Source organism: Vombatus ursinus, unplaced genomic scaffold (assembly GCF_900497805.2).
Source record: "Vombatus ursinus unplaced genomic scaffold, bare-nosed wombat genome assembly UNPS02014973.1, whole genome shotgun sequence".
NCBI lineage: Eukaryota > Metazoa > Chordata > Mammalia > Diprotodontia > Vombatidae > Vombatus > Vombatus ursinus.
This window is the reverse complement of record NW_020954751.1, coordinates 11,603,119-11,621,009: the sequence shown is the minus strand read 5'-3', so window position 1 is coordinate 11,621,009 and position 17,891 is coordinate 11,603,119. Positions and strand designations below refer to the sequence as shown.

Genomic DNA, 17,891 nt, shown 5'->3' with positions numbered 1-17,891 from the left:
GCTATAGCCATGGGGAGGCAGGAAATATGGAAGTCAAAAATTTACCAACTTAAAACATAGACCTTTTGAATATCAAAACTGGAAGACATTTTAGAGATTGTTTTGGCCATTCCACTCATTTTATAGATAGGAAAACTGAGGTTGAGGGAGGTTAAATCACTTGCCCAAGAATACACAGAGAAGTGGTGATGGAATCCATACCAAAGTCAGATCCTTCTGACTCAGCCCTGTGCTTCTATTATACTATCTCTTTCCAAAAGCATCATTGTTCAGAGCCTGCTGCCAGGATCAAAACATAATCTTGACCTGAGTGATCGAAATCTTAGGGTGAAATATTTTCAGAAGCTTTTCAGATGGCATCTCCTATGACCTGATTCCTTCGTGTATGATTGTTTGTTTTTTTTTTCTGATCGACACGTACTGTATTTGGAGATGTTGTAACGAATAAGGCTAAAAATGACTAGCGTAACACATTTGCATTTTCCAAACTTAATTTTTTCACTGTCCGTGTTGTCTTGAAGCTGTCCTTTTCCCTGAACTTATTTTTAAAAACTTTGCATCACATGAGGGAAATGTTCAGAAACAAGAGTAGAAGTAATAGGAAGAACCACCAAGCAGTACAACCTATTCCTACTTTTAGCTCACACCACACCACACTGTTCTCCAAAGTGACACTTCTCCATTTCCAACACACCCCCAAAAAGCACAGTTACAGAATTTTATTAGTGCTGACAGGGACCTGAAAGTCTCCATTTTCTAGACGAGGGAATGTGTGGCTTTTTTTTTTTTTTTTTAACAATTCATCTGAAAAAAATCTAGGCATGTTAGTAGACTCAATATGAGGTCACACGAACTAGACGATATCATAATGAAGAAGCTAATTCAGACAGACTACTCTGAAAGTGGTATGGTGTCAGAGCTAGAGAGGTGACAGTCTTTGATCTACTTTGCCCAGGAGAGACAACAATTTGGGTATGGTAGTCAGTTCTGGGTACCATATTTTACAAAGAAATTTGATAAGCTGGAGACCATCCAGGTCTGTAGAGATTATCCCTCTCTACCAGGGATAATCATCGGCCTTTCCTTAGTCCTCAAAACTTTCTTGATCTCTTGCGGTATTTACCACTGTTGATCACTCTCTTTTCCTGGATACCCCTTGGTTTTCCTAATACTGCTCTCTCTTCCTTTTTTCATTCTTTCTTATCTGACAGCTCCTTCTTAGTCTCTTTTTCTGGATCATAATCCAGACCACACCCCCGAACTGTGGCACCCCAAAGAGCTGACCTAAGATCTTTTCTTTATTATTCTATGCTTTTTCTCTTGGTGTCCTTGCGTTCCCACAAGTTCAGTAATCATATCTATCTATAGAGATGATTCCAGTACCTCCCTCCCTCCCTATTCAACCCTGGTCTCTCTCTTGAGCTCCAGTCCTACATTGTCAGCTGCTCATTGAACATTTCCAAATGCATGTTCTGTAGGTATCTCACTCAATATGGACAAAATAGAATTCATTATCTTTTGCCCCAAACCATTCTCTCATCCTGACTCCCCTATTTCTGTTAGAGGATACTAGTCCTTCTAGTAACAAAGATTTGCAGTCATCCTCAACTCTTCACTCATCCTTTCAAACTTACATCTAATCCATGGCCGAGACTTGTCAATTCTACATGTTTCCCATTCATTTCCTTCTTTGCAGTCATATATGCCAAGGCCCTTATCACCTCTTAATCAGACTATTTTAATAGACTCAAAATTAGACCTATTGCATCTACCCTTCCCTTTTCCAATTCATCCTTTACAAATCTGCTAATGTAATATTCCTAAAACACAGACGTAACTATATCACTTTCCTGCTCCAAAGTTTCCAGTGGATCCTTATCAGGGGTGTGCTGGAGGCAGCTCTAACTGGCTAGTTAATTGGTAGATTGTCAACAAGAACATTTATACCTTGGGAATTGCTACAAATCAGGGCTTAATCTATTGTTGGTTGATTTTCTAGACTTAAGAAAGCCACAGAGAAAATGTTAATAAGGCAGATTAAACTTAAAAGTGTGTCTAGCTTAGAGACATTATTAAATATTTATCAGGGAAGCCCTGTTCCCTATTATCTCCTAGCATAAACTACAAATATCTCTGGTATTTGAAGCCCTTTGCAAGCTGTCACCAGACTACCTTAATAACCTTATTATAAATTATGCCCCTTCACACCCTCTGTCATCCAAGGCAAATGTCCTTGCTATTTCCCAGCCGTGACATTCTATCTTCCACTTTTTTGCCTTTCCATAGGTTGTTTCTCATAAGTGGAATGAACCTCCCTTTCATCTCTCACTTGCAGAACCCTTAACTTTCTTAAAAGTTCTGCTCGAATACTACTTCCTAAATTGGACCTTTATTGATTCCCCCAAGCTGCTTCTGCTTCTCCTCATATTGCCTTGTAATTTACATACGATTTTTCCATAGAATGGAAGCTACTTGAAGGCATGGACTATTTTCATTATTGTTGCTGCTGTTTGTTTGTTTTTGTATTTGATCTACAATGCCTTGCAAAGACTAAGTACATGATGGACACTTAATAAACATTTGTTGATTGATTGATTATGCCATGTGAATGAATGAGAAAATTCATTTATCAAGCTTTTCTGGGACACAAACATAAGTAAATAAGAGAATCCCTGCCCTCGAGAAATTTACATCTGAATGTAAAGGAGAGCTAGAAAATGAGGCAACAAGGAATATATGCATGGTAGCATGGTTTGGAAATGGCTTAGAAGTCATTTTGTTGTGGTTGTTGTTTTGTCTTTCTTTGTATCCTTAGCACTTAGCACAGTACCTAGGATATAATGGGCACTTAATAAAGGCTAGTTGACTGAGTAAGTGACTGACTGAGTGGTAGCCTGGTTCCAGGCAAGAGAGGCATAGTGAAGACTCAGAGATAGCTGTGCTGAAGAATAATACTTCCAAAAGATTAGTCAGTGGATTATTGGAGAGAATAGGGCAACATGGTGACCTGGAGACATAGGGTTCAAATTCCACCTCTGAATGAGACCATGGGCTAGTCAATCCCTTAAATGTCTTAGTTTAATTTTCATTATCTGCAAAATGTGGTAAATAATAGCTGTAGTGTCAGCCTCACAAAGTTATTAAGAGGATCAAATGAGATAATATGTAGGTATGTTTAATTCATTGGGGGAAAGTGATATTTGATTCTAAAACATAACATGTAGAAATCACTTCTGTCGTGTCAACTAGCGAATAGTTGACTAGTTGAGTGGCAGTACATTGACTAGCATGTGGATTGTTAGTCTAGTAGATCTTCCCATTTCAAGAGGGAAAGTTAGGACTTCTTTTATCATGAGGACGATTTAATTGCAGGAGAACTTAGAACCAGAAATAAGAGAGAATAGGAAGCTTTGGACACAGCTGAATCTATGGAAAGGAACTAAGAGAAAGACAGTCAGTGAAAGGGGGGCAGGGAACTGAGAATGTTCAAAGCCTTGCTTCATTGACATCTGCATTGAAGTTCAGGGTTTAAATTCTATCCATTTTAACAAGTGTAACTTCTGTATATTCCCCTCCCACACTCTTTTTTTTTAACTCAAATAAATTTTATCAAAGCTTCTTGTTTTTATGTAGGTCATTTCTGGGGGAAAATGTTGGTTATTTTAAATACTTGTAAATTTCCCTGGTCATACCAATAGGAAACCAGATGGGGCCTGGAAGAGAAGTTTGGGGCAGTAAAAACCACCAAACGACCCTTGGAGTCAAGCGTTGAGGCTCTCTCATGGAGGAAAAGAATAGGGGGAAATTCAGAAGGTTCCACTATTTCTTCTTGTTGTTCAGTTGTTTCAGTCACATCCAACTCTTCGTAACCCCATTTGGAGTGGTTTGTATTTCTTCTCTAGCTCATTTTGTAGATGAAGAAACTGAGGCAAGCAGGGTTAAGTAACATTCCCAGGGTCATACAGCTAGTAAGTATCTGAGGTCAGATTTGAACTCTGGAAAATGAGTCTTCCTGACTCCAGGACCCCCTACTCTATCCACTATGCCACCTACCTGCCTCCTTATTATGCTATACTATTAGACACATAGTATCATCCATTGAAAGCAGAATGTCTTAGTAGAAGAACACTGAATTTGGAGTCAGCAGTTCTTGTGATTCAATTCAATTAATATTTGCTAAGCATCTATTACGTGCTGAAAGTACAAAAATAGAAATGAAGTAGTCCCTAACATCAGGGCTCCGGTCCTAACTCTGTTACTCACTATTATGTGATCTCAGGAAAGTAATTTAATCTCTCTGTGTCCTGTTTCCTTATCTACAAAATGAATGGTTTCGACCAATCTCTGAGCTTATCTTGTATTATTCCTCCTTTAGATACTTCCTGTTCCAGCCAAACTCACTTTTTCATTCATTTCCCCATCTCATCCTGACATTTCCTGTCCTCTATCATTCATTCAGACCAACACAATCCCTGCTGAAATCTTTTTCTTCAAGACCAAACTCAAATATCATCTCCTCTACATTGACTTCTTCAGCTAAAAATATTCTTTCCCTTCTTATTTTTTTTTAAACCACATTGTCTGGATTTCTTCTTTGCCTTTATTACAAGTCACTTTATACCATACTTAACTGTACTCAAGTCTTATCTCTTCATTAGACTTTAAGGTCCTTGAGATCAGAGACTCGGTCACTTTTCATTTGTACACCCTCAATGCTTAATATATGGCCTTAGACCTTTCTGTCTGATTTTCAGCTAAAACTTTCTGTCTGTGTTGTCTTAGTCCTTACAATGTGAGCTTCTTAAGAACAGGGACTGTCTGAATTCTCTGTTTGCATTCCCATTGCTTAGTGCACTGCTTTGCATATGATCAGAGTTTAATAAATGCTTTTTCATATATTTATTCACATAGTAGGCAAAGGATAAATGTTTCTTGCACCGAATTGCATCTAAGGTTACTTTCTGTTCTCATAGTCTGTCATTCTATTTAATTTCTCTGAGCCTCAGCTTCCACATTTGTAAAATAGATACAAATAACTTCCCTACCTACCTCACACAGGGTTCTTGAGAAGATGGAATGAGACAATGGATTTAAAGTTCTTTAAAATTGTGAAGCCTTGTACAAAGGTGAGGAATTATTTATACATGTCTTTATCTTTTGGATTAGGTTTCCCCTGAACCAATGTAAGTAATGATATTTGAGTGCAAAAATAGGAAAGATCTAATTGAATTTTAATAGTCTTTCCTCATTTTATGCCCCATCAAGTTCCTTCTGTCTCTTTCTTGGGAATCGTATTTGTCTACTGCTTGATCCATAGCCCACTCTACTGGTGGGATGTTATCATGCATTCCTCTATCAGATAAAGTTTTGTTTTGATGATGGCTTCTGGAGAGCAGTAAGAAGACCTTCATTTGAGTCCCTGCTATTCTCTACATGACTTTGGTCAAGTCACAACTCTATGTTGAGTTCAAATCCAACCTCAGACACTTGACACTAGCTGTGTGACCCTGGGCAAGTCACTTAACCCCAATTGCCTCACCAAAAAGCAAAAAAAAAAGTCACATCTATATGAGTGTCAACTTTTTCATCCATGTTTCAATTTCTTCATCTGTAAAGTGGGAACCAAAATTACTGCAGACTGATGTGAGGCACAATTGAAATAGCAAAAATATTTGGTAACTAAAACAAGGGATGAAACACAAAGTATCAATTATTCCTGAGAAAGAACCGTCAATGAAGTCAGCGTTTACAAATGTAGGGAAATGCCAGATGAAAGAAATGGATATTCTAATATGAATCTTACCAAAGGAAAAAAGAAACTTATTATAAACGCCTACCCATCTGCTTCCTAGAGGCAGAGAGGTGGTACAGTGGATAGCACTGGTCTTGGAGTCAAAAAGACCTGAGTTCATATGTGACCTCAGATACTTTACTAATCACAAGATCCTGGGCAAGTTATTTAATCTCTGTTTGCCTCAGTTTGCCCAACCACAAAATGGGAATAATAACAGCAGCTACCTCGTAGGTCTGTTGTGAGGATCAAATGAGATATTTGTAAAGTGATTAGCATGGATCCTGGCACATAGTAAGTGCTATATAAATGTTTATTCCTTTCTCCTTCCCCTCATCCCAAAAAAACTCCTCTAGACAGAAAATAGAGACATTCTGACTATACTTATCTTTGTATGCCCCTGGACATTGAACACAATGCTCTTCACACAAAGCAGGCACTTAATACACGTTTGGTTGAATGGATAAACTTGATTCAATAATCAGTTGTTAGTGATGTTTCAAAAATCTGATATAATCTCCTTTAATGCTCTCTCTCATAAGTTAGAAAAGCATTTACTAGATATCATTTGTTAGAACTAAAACTCTCTTTCCCCTGTTAAGTTGAATGTCCCCATACCTAATCACATAATTTTAATTTTTTTTTTTTTTTGGTGAGGGCAAATGGGGTTAAGTGACTTGCCCAGGGTCACACAGCTAGTAAGTATTGTGTGTCTGAGGCCGGATTTGAACTTCAGTCCTCCTGACTCCAGGGCCAGTGCTCTATCCACTGTGCCACCTAGCTACCCCTCCATTCACATAAGTTAATGTAAGTTCTCATTTACTTTCAAAGAGGGGAATTATTGACCTAATATCTTAAGTTATAATCTAGAAATCTAGTGATATTACTGAAGAAACCCAGAAAGTATTGCTAAAGATTTAGATATCTTGGGCAAGAAATTGAAGATAGGAGAGACACAGGTGGTATTATCATCATTGCTGCCTGTGGAAGGCAGAAAAGAAAGGAAGACTTGTGGAGTGAATAGGTGTTTTAGGAGAGTATCTGAGGATGTGGTTGGTATTTCTAGAAAATGCTTTAAAATATTCCAATGCTAGGTTCCTGACCAGGAACAGAGGGCACCACACAAGAGTTTGTAAGAATGTATTTGCCTGGACATTCAAATTTAATAAAGGGGGCCATAATCAATATGGCATCAGAGTAAACTACCACCCCCATGGACCAAGAGATGAAATTGATGAGGAGTTTGTGAAACAGATTACAGATCACAAACCTGCCATGGACATAGGATACAGTTGTATAGTAATAGAGGAGAGGGGGCTTCATTTATCCAGAATCTCATCGCTCTCTCTCAAAATCAGAACAGCTAACAATTGTGTTACTTCCTAAATGATAATTTCATTTTTTGAACATTAGAGGAACCAACAAGAGGAACATCTATTCTTGATCTTATTGTTGTCACCAAGAAGGAACTAATTGCTGACAGAAGGGTAGCGGGTTGATTGAGTCAACCGAATGATCACAACAAGATATCTATCTATCTTATCAGGTATCAACATCTTCATTGAATCAGTCATTAAATCATGATGTTGAATCATCTAATTAAAAATCATGATTTTTGAATCAAAATCTTTAAACTAATTTCACTTCATCTTGCCAATGAATGTTTTCTAAAATAGCAAGTCAGTTTGGAACTCACCATTCAGATATCTGGTCAGCTTGGTGGTGGTAGCCATTCCTCCTAAGCTCCTGAGATGGAAACACAGTGAAGGGAAGAACTAGGAGAGAAGAACCTTGCTCTCCTCCCTCCCCAACTTTGGTCAGAGGATTTGGAATTTTCCTCAGCATCCCAGCAGCATCCCTAGAATGGCAGTGGCTGGTGGCAGTGTCTGCATTGGGAGTTGAAGACAACTAAATACACTAAAGAAAGACAGCTTCAGGACTTGCTAAGGGGTCCAATAGAACTAAAGGGAACTTCATGAAGAGACTACAAAGGAGAGAAAAGGGATTCCAGCAAAATGAGCTCAAGTTATGAGTTTCTGTCTTTATTACAATCACTCTAAGATATAGCCCTCTTTCCCCTGCACCACTTATGAGTTTTGTACCAACTGTTCTCAGCATATCATCTTAGTAAATATATGTTTTTAAAGATAATGAAGGTTGACTGGCTAACTTATAACTGATTGTGGGGAAGCACATTGGTTCTTGAGATACAGGATTAGAGAAAAACACCATCTCAGTTCATCAGCATCCCCTAGAACCCCAAGGTAAGTAGTTGCCCTCTACAGATCCAGAATACCAGTGCAGGTAGGGGATAAAAGACTGTGCCTAGAACATATGCTACAATAGGATGGAAATGATAGGACCTTTGGAGAGAAGTGACCACTCCATCTCAAATTGTATGTTAGAGAAAGGGTCTGACACACTCCCTAGATTGTGAAACATCCTTATTTGTACAATAAGAGTCTTGGACTAGATGATTCCTGTGATTCTAATTAAATGTGAGCTATTATCATGTAACAGTGACCACCACCATGGAGCATATGTAAGGATAGGCCTTTTCCTTAGATGCTTCTGGTAGACCCCTTGATAAAGAGCATGTACATTAGAGTCTTCTGGTTGATCTCCATATACATCTCAATGCCTGCCCCACCCCCGATCTCCAACCTCTGAAACTGTGGGATACCTGAAAGAAGACTGACCTCTAAGTCAGAAAGTGTGGCCCCATTCAGCTGACTTTAAAAGGAGTGACTGTGGAACATGGTGGGTCTATTAGAGCCTCTCCCTTGGACTTCCTTTAAAAGAGAAAGGATCCCCACTAATCAGTTACCTAAGGTTTCTGCTCATACATGTTAGCAAAAACACATGCTGATAAAGAGTAAGGTTGGATCTCAAGGCCCTGGAGGTATCTTCTGCTTTGTGTTCCTTTTCCTGAGCATGAGTGGCTGAATAGTGATCATAAATGATGGACTTTTAGAGTCTGGAGTTCCTGGGTTCCTCAGGGTGTGGCCTCTGAAACAGCTTCTCACAGGAGAAGATAATCGTTGACAGGAAAATGAGCTATGAATGCAAAGCTGGCCAGAAGATATGGACCTTGAATGTTTTGGACAGCAGATACAAAGTAAAAATGAAGAGCCTGTCATTTGTATCATGCTTTAAGTATTTGACCATGTTAGGGGTGGGGAACCTGTGGCCTTGAGGTCACATGTGGCCTTCTAGGTTCTTGGGTGTGGCCTTTTCACTGAGTCCAAGTTTTACAGAACAAATCCTTTTATTAAAGGGATTTGTTCTGTGAAGTTTGGATTCAGTCAAAGGGCCATACCTAGGGACCTAGAGGGTCACATGTAGCCTCGAGACCACAGGTTCCCCACCCCTGGTCCATGTGTACTAATGAGTCATTTATGTTTAAGCATTGTTTTGTGGTGGAAGATATAGTTGTTATATTGTAACTTCATCTATTTCTATATGTAATATCTTTCTAGAAGGGATCCTTTAATCATTTCTGAGGAGATCCTAAACATGAGCCAAACTTAGGTTCTGTTTTAGAGATTGTTCCCAGAGTTTGATTCTGGAGTGGTAGGAGCTTAATGAGAAAGAAAGTGAGAGAGGAACTTAACTCCCCTATGTGGGGCCACAGCCCTTCTGAAATGAGCTCATGGGTCCACATGAGCACTAGAATTAAAATGATTTATGCAAGAGGGCACCTCCACCCCTTGGGTTGCAGGTCTTTACATTATTATTATAATACACCACCACCATCTCCTGCCAAGAAAAGCTTATTTCTTATGACTCCTTTCAAAAGGTCAAACCATGTTGAACTATGTCTAAGCTGACCATCCACAAAAATCCAATAAGCAAAGGCACACACAAAAAGTTCCCACTGGAATGAGACTTTTAGATTCTGACAGCTCAGTGGAGCCTACACCAAGACAGCAACTTTTCCCCCTGCATATCTATGGAGCACATCCAAACTCTGAGTTCCTTTTTGGTAACTGAAAGCACAGATGGTCTAGTCTCAGACATATTCCTATTTTGCAACTCTTGTGGTTTCAAATCATAGTGGTAAATGCAGATCTAAAAACATCACAGCTCTAATTCTATGTTCAGAATATCTAATGGAGTCAGTAGACGCTCTGTGTGTTTGGGTATGAGTCTGTCTGCACGTGCAGGAGCATGTGCTTAAACAAAGGGAGTAGAATTTCATGATTTCTTTGAGCAATTCAGACCCTAGCTAGTTCAATGCTTAGCTCGGTTGGAATGGGAACACTCTCAAACTCTCAAAGATACCTGTAACGTTTCTTGAAAACAGGAGAAACAGTATTTGCAAGGCTTAAGAAGCACTAGATTTGGAGTCACCAAATCTTAGAATGTTAGAATTGGAAGTGACTTCAGTAGTTGTATCATTCAACCTATACTCAAACAGGAATCCCTTTTATTATGTACCTCACAAGGTCATCCATAATATACCCGACAAATTAACCTGACGAGGTTATCCAGCCTTGCTTAAAGACATCCAATAAGGGGGTCCTTTTATTTTTTTTTAAGACTGGGTCTCCTTCTCTAGCCCAGCTGCTCTTCAAGGGCCTGACCCCGATACTAATCAACACAAAAGCTTCACTTAGCTCTATTTTTGTTAATCCAGGCTGGTTCATCCCTGTGTAGGCAGCCTGGTAGCCCTCCACTCTTGAAGGTTCACTAAAATGGCACCAGACTTAGTGCATATATCGTGCCAGTTTTAGGCCTACCACAGAACTCCCAAACTCAAGGGATCCATCCAGCCTCAGCCTCCTCCAATAATGGGGATTATAGGAACGGACCACTACGTCTGACTAGGACCCACTTCTTCTTGAGGCAGCCCCTTCCACTTTTGGACAACTCTAATTATTAAGAGTCAGAGGTCCTGGGTTTGAATCCCAGCTCTGCTAGTTACTACTTATGTGACCTTGGGCAAATCACTTGTCTTTGAGCCTCATGTCCTCTTCTGTTTAACTAGATCATAAGATTATAGATTTCTTAGAGGATATACAGTCCAAACTTCTCATTTTACACAGGTGGAAACTGAGGCCAAGAGAGCTGAAGTCACTTTGCCCCAAATCTCATAAATAGTAAGTGCCAGAGAAAGGATTTGAATCCAGATCTGCTGACTTCAAATTCAGTGCATTTTCTATTGTGCTCCTTCCAGATGGACCCATCTAGATCTAAATACTATGCTCATTCCCAGGGGCTCTGTTGCAGAGGAGTGTTAGTCAACCTGCAGTCCCATTGATGAATTTCCCACCACCCTACAATCATAGATCTAGAATCCAATTCCCTTACTTTGTAGATGAGGGACCTAGGGTCCATAGAGGTTAAATGACTTGCCTAGAGTTATATAGTAATTGTGTTTCCCAGGCAGAATGAAAACCTAGGTCTTTCTGACTCCAAGGCCAGCACTCCATCTACTGTGGCACGTTACCTCTCAATCAAAATATTTTTGATGGTCTAAGGGAATTTGATTTGACAAAAAGAGGAGTTCTGAGACCCTGAGTTAAGATAACTAAGCCTTTGAATGAAAACCCTGAGTTAAAAATAATGTCCCCTTCCACTTTGGCCGAAGTCTGGCTCTGTAATCACAAGTTTTGGAAGGCAGTCTAGCACAATTTTCTAAGCTGGTAATTAAAACTTTCTTTGCAATTTCTGGATCCCTGACATAGAAAACATCTTCACCACAGGCAGAATGAGGAGCCAATAACTGTCCTCTTGATGCCCAATCTGACCTGAAGTAGATTTTATACCAACACTCAAGATCTTCCTGCTTCCAAGACAAGGGTCATTCTCCTGTACTTATAGTGTTGGTTCCCAATAAAAGCTTATCTTGGCAAATTCTTGCTACTACAAGGAGGCAGCATTTAGTCACATTGTGTAGGCCTTATACTCATCACTATGCATTTGTGCTTGTGGGATAAATGTGGCATTTTTTGAGGGCCGTGGGTTTCCACAACAACCTTACAAAGAAACTGTTTTACAAATGGTAACTAGACCAGTCTTTTCTGCAAAAATGAAGTGAGAACACAGAATTAAAGGATTGCATATTTAAAGCTGGGAAGGGCCTTAGCAGCCATCTTGTTCAACCCCCATATTTTACATGTAACCTGGGTTTGTCTGGGCCTGTCTAGATCATCAAACACGAATGTGACCCGAGAAGACTTTGGAGCTTGGCCAGATTACCTAACATGGAAGCCTCTGCATCCTCTACAATATAGGTGGGGGTAGCCTCTGTTGATTGGCTGCTTTCAAGTTTAAAACTGGCTAAACTGACCTGTTTGCTCTCTGACTCTCAGAGTCAAGATCCCAGTTCACCCACAGCACAAAAGCCATGAACTGAACCAATGAGAGGGGAAGGATTTCCTTCCCCTGCTCTCCCTCTTTTAGCCCAGGTCTGAGAAATGGGCTTGGAGATGTTTCTGTTCTGCATTGTTTGTCCTCAATTTCAGGTGCCAGAGGTGATCCCCATGGGACTGGATTCAAGCCATGGTAACCTTGGAACTAGGATTGCCGGTGGTATGGAGCAGCCAGCCAGTCTGTCACAGAAGCTCTGACAAGCCAGAGTTTTGGGGGCACTTGAGCCCAGGGGTGGTTTTGGACTTGAAACTGGGACTGTGAACTATAGGCTATTAGGATATGAACCTAATCTCCTTCCCACCCCCTCACCCCCTACCCAGAACCCGCTTCCCTCCAGACTGAGGTACAATGTACATGCCTCCCAAGTGCTGGGGGAATAAGTTTGTACATTTGTGATTATATTTTTTGGAATAAATATTTCCTTGTAAGAGTTAATCTGACTGTTAGTGGCTAAATGGACTTGGAGTGCAGGGGACCCCTCTTATACTTGGGAAACACCCCATCAATGAGAGGTTGGAGCCATTCACAAAGAGCTTAGACATCCCTTAAACTCCTTAAAGGTATCAGAGAATCCTGGGGTTGGGGTGAAATCTAACCTACCTGGCCTTCTTGGCAGTGAGGGCCACGGTCATTTGTGTCAGGAAACCAAGGCCTGGAGAGGCTATGAATTGCCTAAGCTAAACAAAGCTTGTAAGTAAAACAGCTGAAATTCAGTCTCAGGTGAAATGATAGCTATAACATGTTCTCAAAGTCAAGAAGACTGGAGTTCAAATCCTGCCTTAAACATTTACTAGCTGTGTAACCATAGGCAAGTCACTTAACTTTTTTCCTAATCTGTAAAATGAGGATAATACTAACCCCTAACTCAGAGGGTAATCATGAGGATCAAATAAGCTAATATATATATAAAATACTTTGCAAACCTTAAAGTGCTATATAAATGATAGCTAGCAGTAATAGTAGTAGTAGTAGTAGTAGTAGCAGCAGCAGCAGCAACAGCAGTATCACCATCCAAGTTCCCCTCTCTCTCCAAGATACAACATGTTTATCTAAACTAATGTTTAACAATGTTTGGCTTCAACAAACATAGGTACTCCAGATCCCTAAGGGATCTTTAACTCCTTCATGTCTCTTTTCCCTTCACCCCTTCTAGTTAGTTACTAAGGTCTTTCCTTTCCTCTTCCTTAGCAACTATCATATCTATATCCCAATTTCTAATTCCCTTACCATTTGCACCTAGGGTCAGGTCATCATTATCGCTGGCCTGGAATAATGCAACAGTCTCCTAATTTCCCTTGGCATCCCCAACCTCTCTCCTAAAATCTTGCCTGTTGTTTATGGCTGTGTGAGTTGGGGTAAGCCACTTAACCATCCTTGTCCTTCCAGTCTCCTTAACTATAAAATAAAGGGGTTGGACTACCTGACCTCTGACCCCATGATCCCACTCCTACACGTTCCTGCCAAATTTCTGAATGAATTACTTTTCCCTTAAAAGCCTTCAATGTCTATTGCCTACTGAAGAAAGTTTAAACCCATAACATTCAACATCCCGCACCCCAATCTGGCTCCATCCATCGATGCATCATGGTATAATGTAAAGAGCACTGATTAGAGTTAGGGGGAGCTGGATTGGAATCTTGGTTGTGCTGCTTTCTATTTATATGAACTTAGGCAAATTTGAGGGCCTCAGTTTCTTGCAGAATGAAGGGGCAGAACTGAATGAACTCTGAAGTTTAATGAGGTGGTACAGAAGATGGAGCATTGGGCCTGGATTCAGGAAGACCTGAGCTCAAATATGACCTCAGACACTTGCTAACTGTGTGACTCTGGGCAAATCACTTAATCCATTTGCCTCAATTACCTTAACTGTAAAAGGAGATAATAACAGCACCTACTTGGAAGGATTATTGTGAGGATCAAGTGAGATGATATTTGTAAAGTGCTTAGCACAATGCCTGGCACACAGTAAACTCCTTCCTCCCTTTCTGAATGTGTATGTATGCAAATATATTACAAATCCTTTTTCTAGGATAGCCCATTTAAAGCATGTTGTCTATACTGGGGGTTATATATATAGAGAGTATAGGCAAAGATGGCAGGATTATTGGCTCTGATTTTTGGGTTTCGGCTCAGTCTTTACCAAACCCATCTGACATTGATTTCTTGACTGACTCTTTCTCTCTATCTCTCTCTCTCTCTCTCTCTCTCTCTCTCTCTCTCTCTCTCTCTGTGTAAAGCTGGAAGTTATTTCAAGTTATTTCAAGCTTATTTCAAGCTTTACTCCCTATTTAGAAAGAGGCAAATAGTGTCACAAAATTGTAAAGCTGGTGAAGTTTGGATTCAGGGTTCCTTAGCTCCCTTCTTTGTCTTCCTCTACTGTGGCTAGGGATAATCTCCCAAATTTACAAGAACTAAAGCATTTGTAGTATTAACGACAGACAATACCTTCCTGTTACTCCTGCCTGAATACAATTTACATTTTAACAAGGGCTTTCAATGCTTACACTCAAAGATACTAATTTGTGTAGGAATTTCCAAAAGGTTAATGAATCAGATAGTTTTGAATGAAGTGCCTTCTCTAACTCTCCTAAAGTAGAAATATGCTAGAGCCAGCTCTGACCAGATGATGAGAGTTGATTGTTAAATTTTCAGTATGCTGGCAAAATGTTAATAATGCAAATTAACCTTGAAAGTGGGTCCAGTATACTCCCCACCTCCTACCTAGTTGTTGTTAAGTATTTACCACCCTGCTTCTCTGTGTAGTTGAGATTTAAAGTTAGGTCTATCTCACTTCAAAGTCAGTGTTCTTTCTACCATTCTACATTGCCTTACTAGAGGCTGAATATGAGGTGGCCAGATTCCCTAAGTTCTTGTATAGGCATAGAAGAAAACCCTTCTTCCCTTATTCTATTTGAAATATGCTGAAGTTAAAAATAAAGCATTATTGGGTAAATAAGAGGGAAGACATGATCAAAAGAAAGTACAAAGCTTTACAAAGGAATAGAGTTCTTTATCCATTTACACCCTGTCCAATCTTGCCTGGGACCCTGCAAGTGCTGGAATAGAAGGTATCATTCTAATAGATCTCAGATATGCGGAATACTCCATATTGGAGAGTAAGGAAATTCTTACAGAGAGTTCATAGATGAAGAGATCAAAGGAACCTCATAAGTCATAGAATAAACAGAGACCCAGAGAGGTTAGTAATTTGCCCAGTCACAAAGGTAATATGCACCAGAGGCAAAATCTGAACCCAGCTCCTCTGACTATAAGGCCAATGATCTTATCACTGTAACATAATCGAGGCTCAGTTTTGTTGTCCCCCTCCCCACATTATAGATATTCATAATTGGTGGCAGGTGGTTAAAAAAAAATCCTAGTTCAATAAAACAGTAGAACAGATAAAATCCCAGGTGGTATTAGTTTGGCCCATTTTCTAAGACTGTTTCAAGATTATTTGGGTGTTTCAACAAATAAACCCTCTGGGATGGAGCCTGAGATAGATTTGTCTTTCACTGAATTATACTTCAGAGAGAACAGTATTCCCTTTACTGAAGTCCTATTACAACGTATCATCATGGCCTGGAGAGGATTCTAGAGTCTTGAAGGCTATACCAACAGGGCATAAGGTCTGGTAGGCCCCACCAAGCTAAAACACTCCCCCACCCAGGATGAGCCTAATGGTATCTCTGTTGTCTGAGGACCAATCTAGTGAACCCTAAAGGGGCACATCTTCAGACTGCCTATTAGGAGATGTGCATGTGTACATAGATACATATATGGATATATGAATTTCTATATGAAATGTATATCTAGACATGCATAAACACCCATTATATATAATATATGTAGGCCATAACGATCTAAAGATTAGATTCTATTACAGCACAGAGGAGTAACAATTCACTCATCAGCGCAGGTGATCACACCACTGAGCTCATATGTCGTCCTCTCAAGCACTGAAGTAAATGAACAGTGACAATATATGAAAATACGGTTCAAGGGCATTCTTCTCTGTCATTATCCAATGTTAATGTCTCATGATGTTGATTGACAGAAAGCCTAGGTAAATATTTAGTGTTTGGAGATCATTCGGATTTAGTAAGAATATAGCATCTTTGGTAGGCAGAGGAGTTTCTAAGGCTATGGTACTTACCTTTCTCTAGGAGAGGAGGCAGAAGGGCAGATGGGCACACAGTAGGAGCATCATTCTGAACCACTGAAAGGAAGAAAACAGAAAGTGTTTTAGTAAAATGGTTGAAAGATTTCATTGTCCCCCCTCCCATTATCAGGAGCGTTTTAGCACTGAGTAAACATTTTTGGCCGTAACAGATGAAAGAACTTGTTTTTACTAAGGCACAGAGGAGTAACAAGCCATAGGCGAGTTGAATGAATGTCAGTTTAGATCTTTAAGATGTAAGAGGGATGTCCCAAACCCGAAACCCCAGTTAATGTAACTAGCAAGATGCTCTACACCTTGATAGCTTTATCAGTTGAGAATGCCTCTTTGATTGAGTTACAGAATCATTCACTCAGTCAAAGGTATAAACTAGTTGCAAATAATTCCCAGGTACCTTGGTTGAATCAGTCAATCAAAGGGATAAACAATTCCTGGGTACTTTTGTTGATTCAATCAAAGGTAAGAACTAGGTAGGAATTGAATAAAGTCAGATTAAGACACATAGGACATATGTTTTGGTTGGCTGAAGAAAGTCTCTCAAGGTCTGCACATATAAGCACACTAGCATTATTCATCTGACATGAATAGGATAATGTACTATCATTAGAATATTTTTTTTTCCTTACTAGAGCTGACTTTTATTGAGTGAGCCACTGTCTTCCCCATCTCTCCTTGTGTTTATAAGTTGGATGGTCAGGCATGAGATGTATTTAAATCTACAACTGCCCCAATTATTTCCCACTGGGTTGATAGGATCCTGTGAATCTCTCCATAATACCTAGTTCTCTCCTTTACTTGTGAGACAAGACAGGGAGTAGTTGGGGCTTAATTTACTCAGGAATTATTCTGATTAGCCCTTAGAGTGAATTTTCAGGTTGTGAGTTTTGAGGCCATGTGTGTTAAAAAAAGGGGAGGTTAAAACACTAACTTGGTAGCTTGCCTGAATGCCTCAGCAAATACTAAGGGGCACCCAGGTGGCACAGTGGATAGAGAGCCAGGCCTGGATCAGGATAAATACTTATTAGCTGTGTGACTCTGGGCAAGTCACTTCACCCTGTTTGCCTCAGCTTCCCTATCTGTAAAAATAAGCTGGAGAAAGAAATGGAAAACCACTCCAGTATTTTTGCCAAGAAAATCCCAAGTGTGGTCATGGAAAATTAGACACAACTGAAATACTTGAACAACGAGAATAGCACACGTATTATGATGAAAATACTATGGCAAATGCTGTGCTATGTACAAGTTTAAATAACACAGTTCCCTTCATTAGGTGATAAGATCAAGTATAGAGAAAAAACATACAAAAGTTAGGATGAGAAAATTGCATAACAGGGTTAGAGAGTGCTACAGTAACAGATGAGGGAGAAATTACTTCCTGCAAGGGGACATCAGGGGAACCTTGGTGGGGGAAGTAACATTTGAGATGGACTTTTAAATTATATCAACAACAGGAGACTTGTATGGAACAAAGTGAATGATCTGGCTTGGCTGAAATGTAGAGTACATGAAAAAGAGTAGTATTAAGATGAGACTGAAAAGGAA

At 39.8% G+C, this 17,891-nt stretch overlaps 1 protein-coding gene across 1 annotated transcript in view; it reads right to left on the bottom strand.

The window, feature by feature from the left end:
- The window catches only part of TG (thyroglobulin), a 371,783-nt gene that overhangs the window by 180,025 nt on the left and 173,867 nt on the right, over positions 1 to 17,891 (bottom strand). The window contains exon 35 of the mRNA XM_027845510.1: positions 16,326 to 16,388. Coding sequence (XP_027701311.1) covers positions 16,326 to 16,388 — 63 coding nt within the window. The remainder of the gene's footprint in view (positions 1 to 16,325; positions 16,389 to 17,891) is intronic.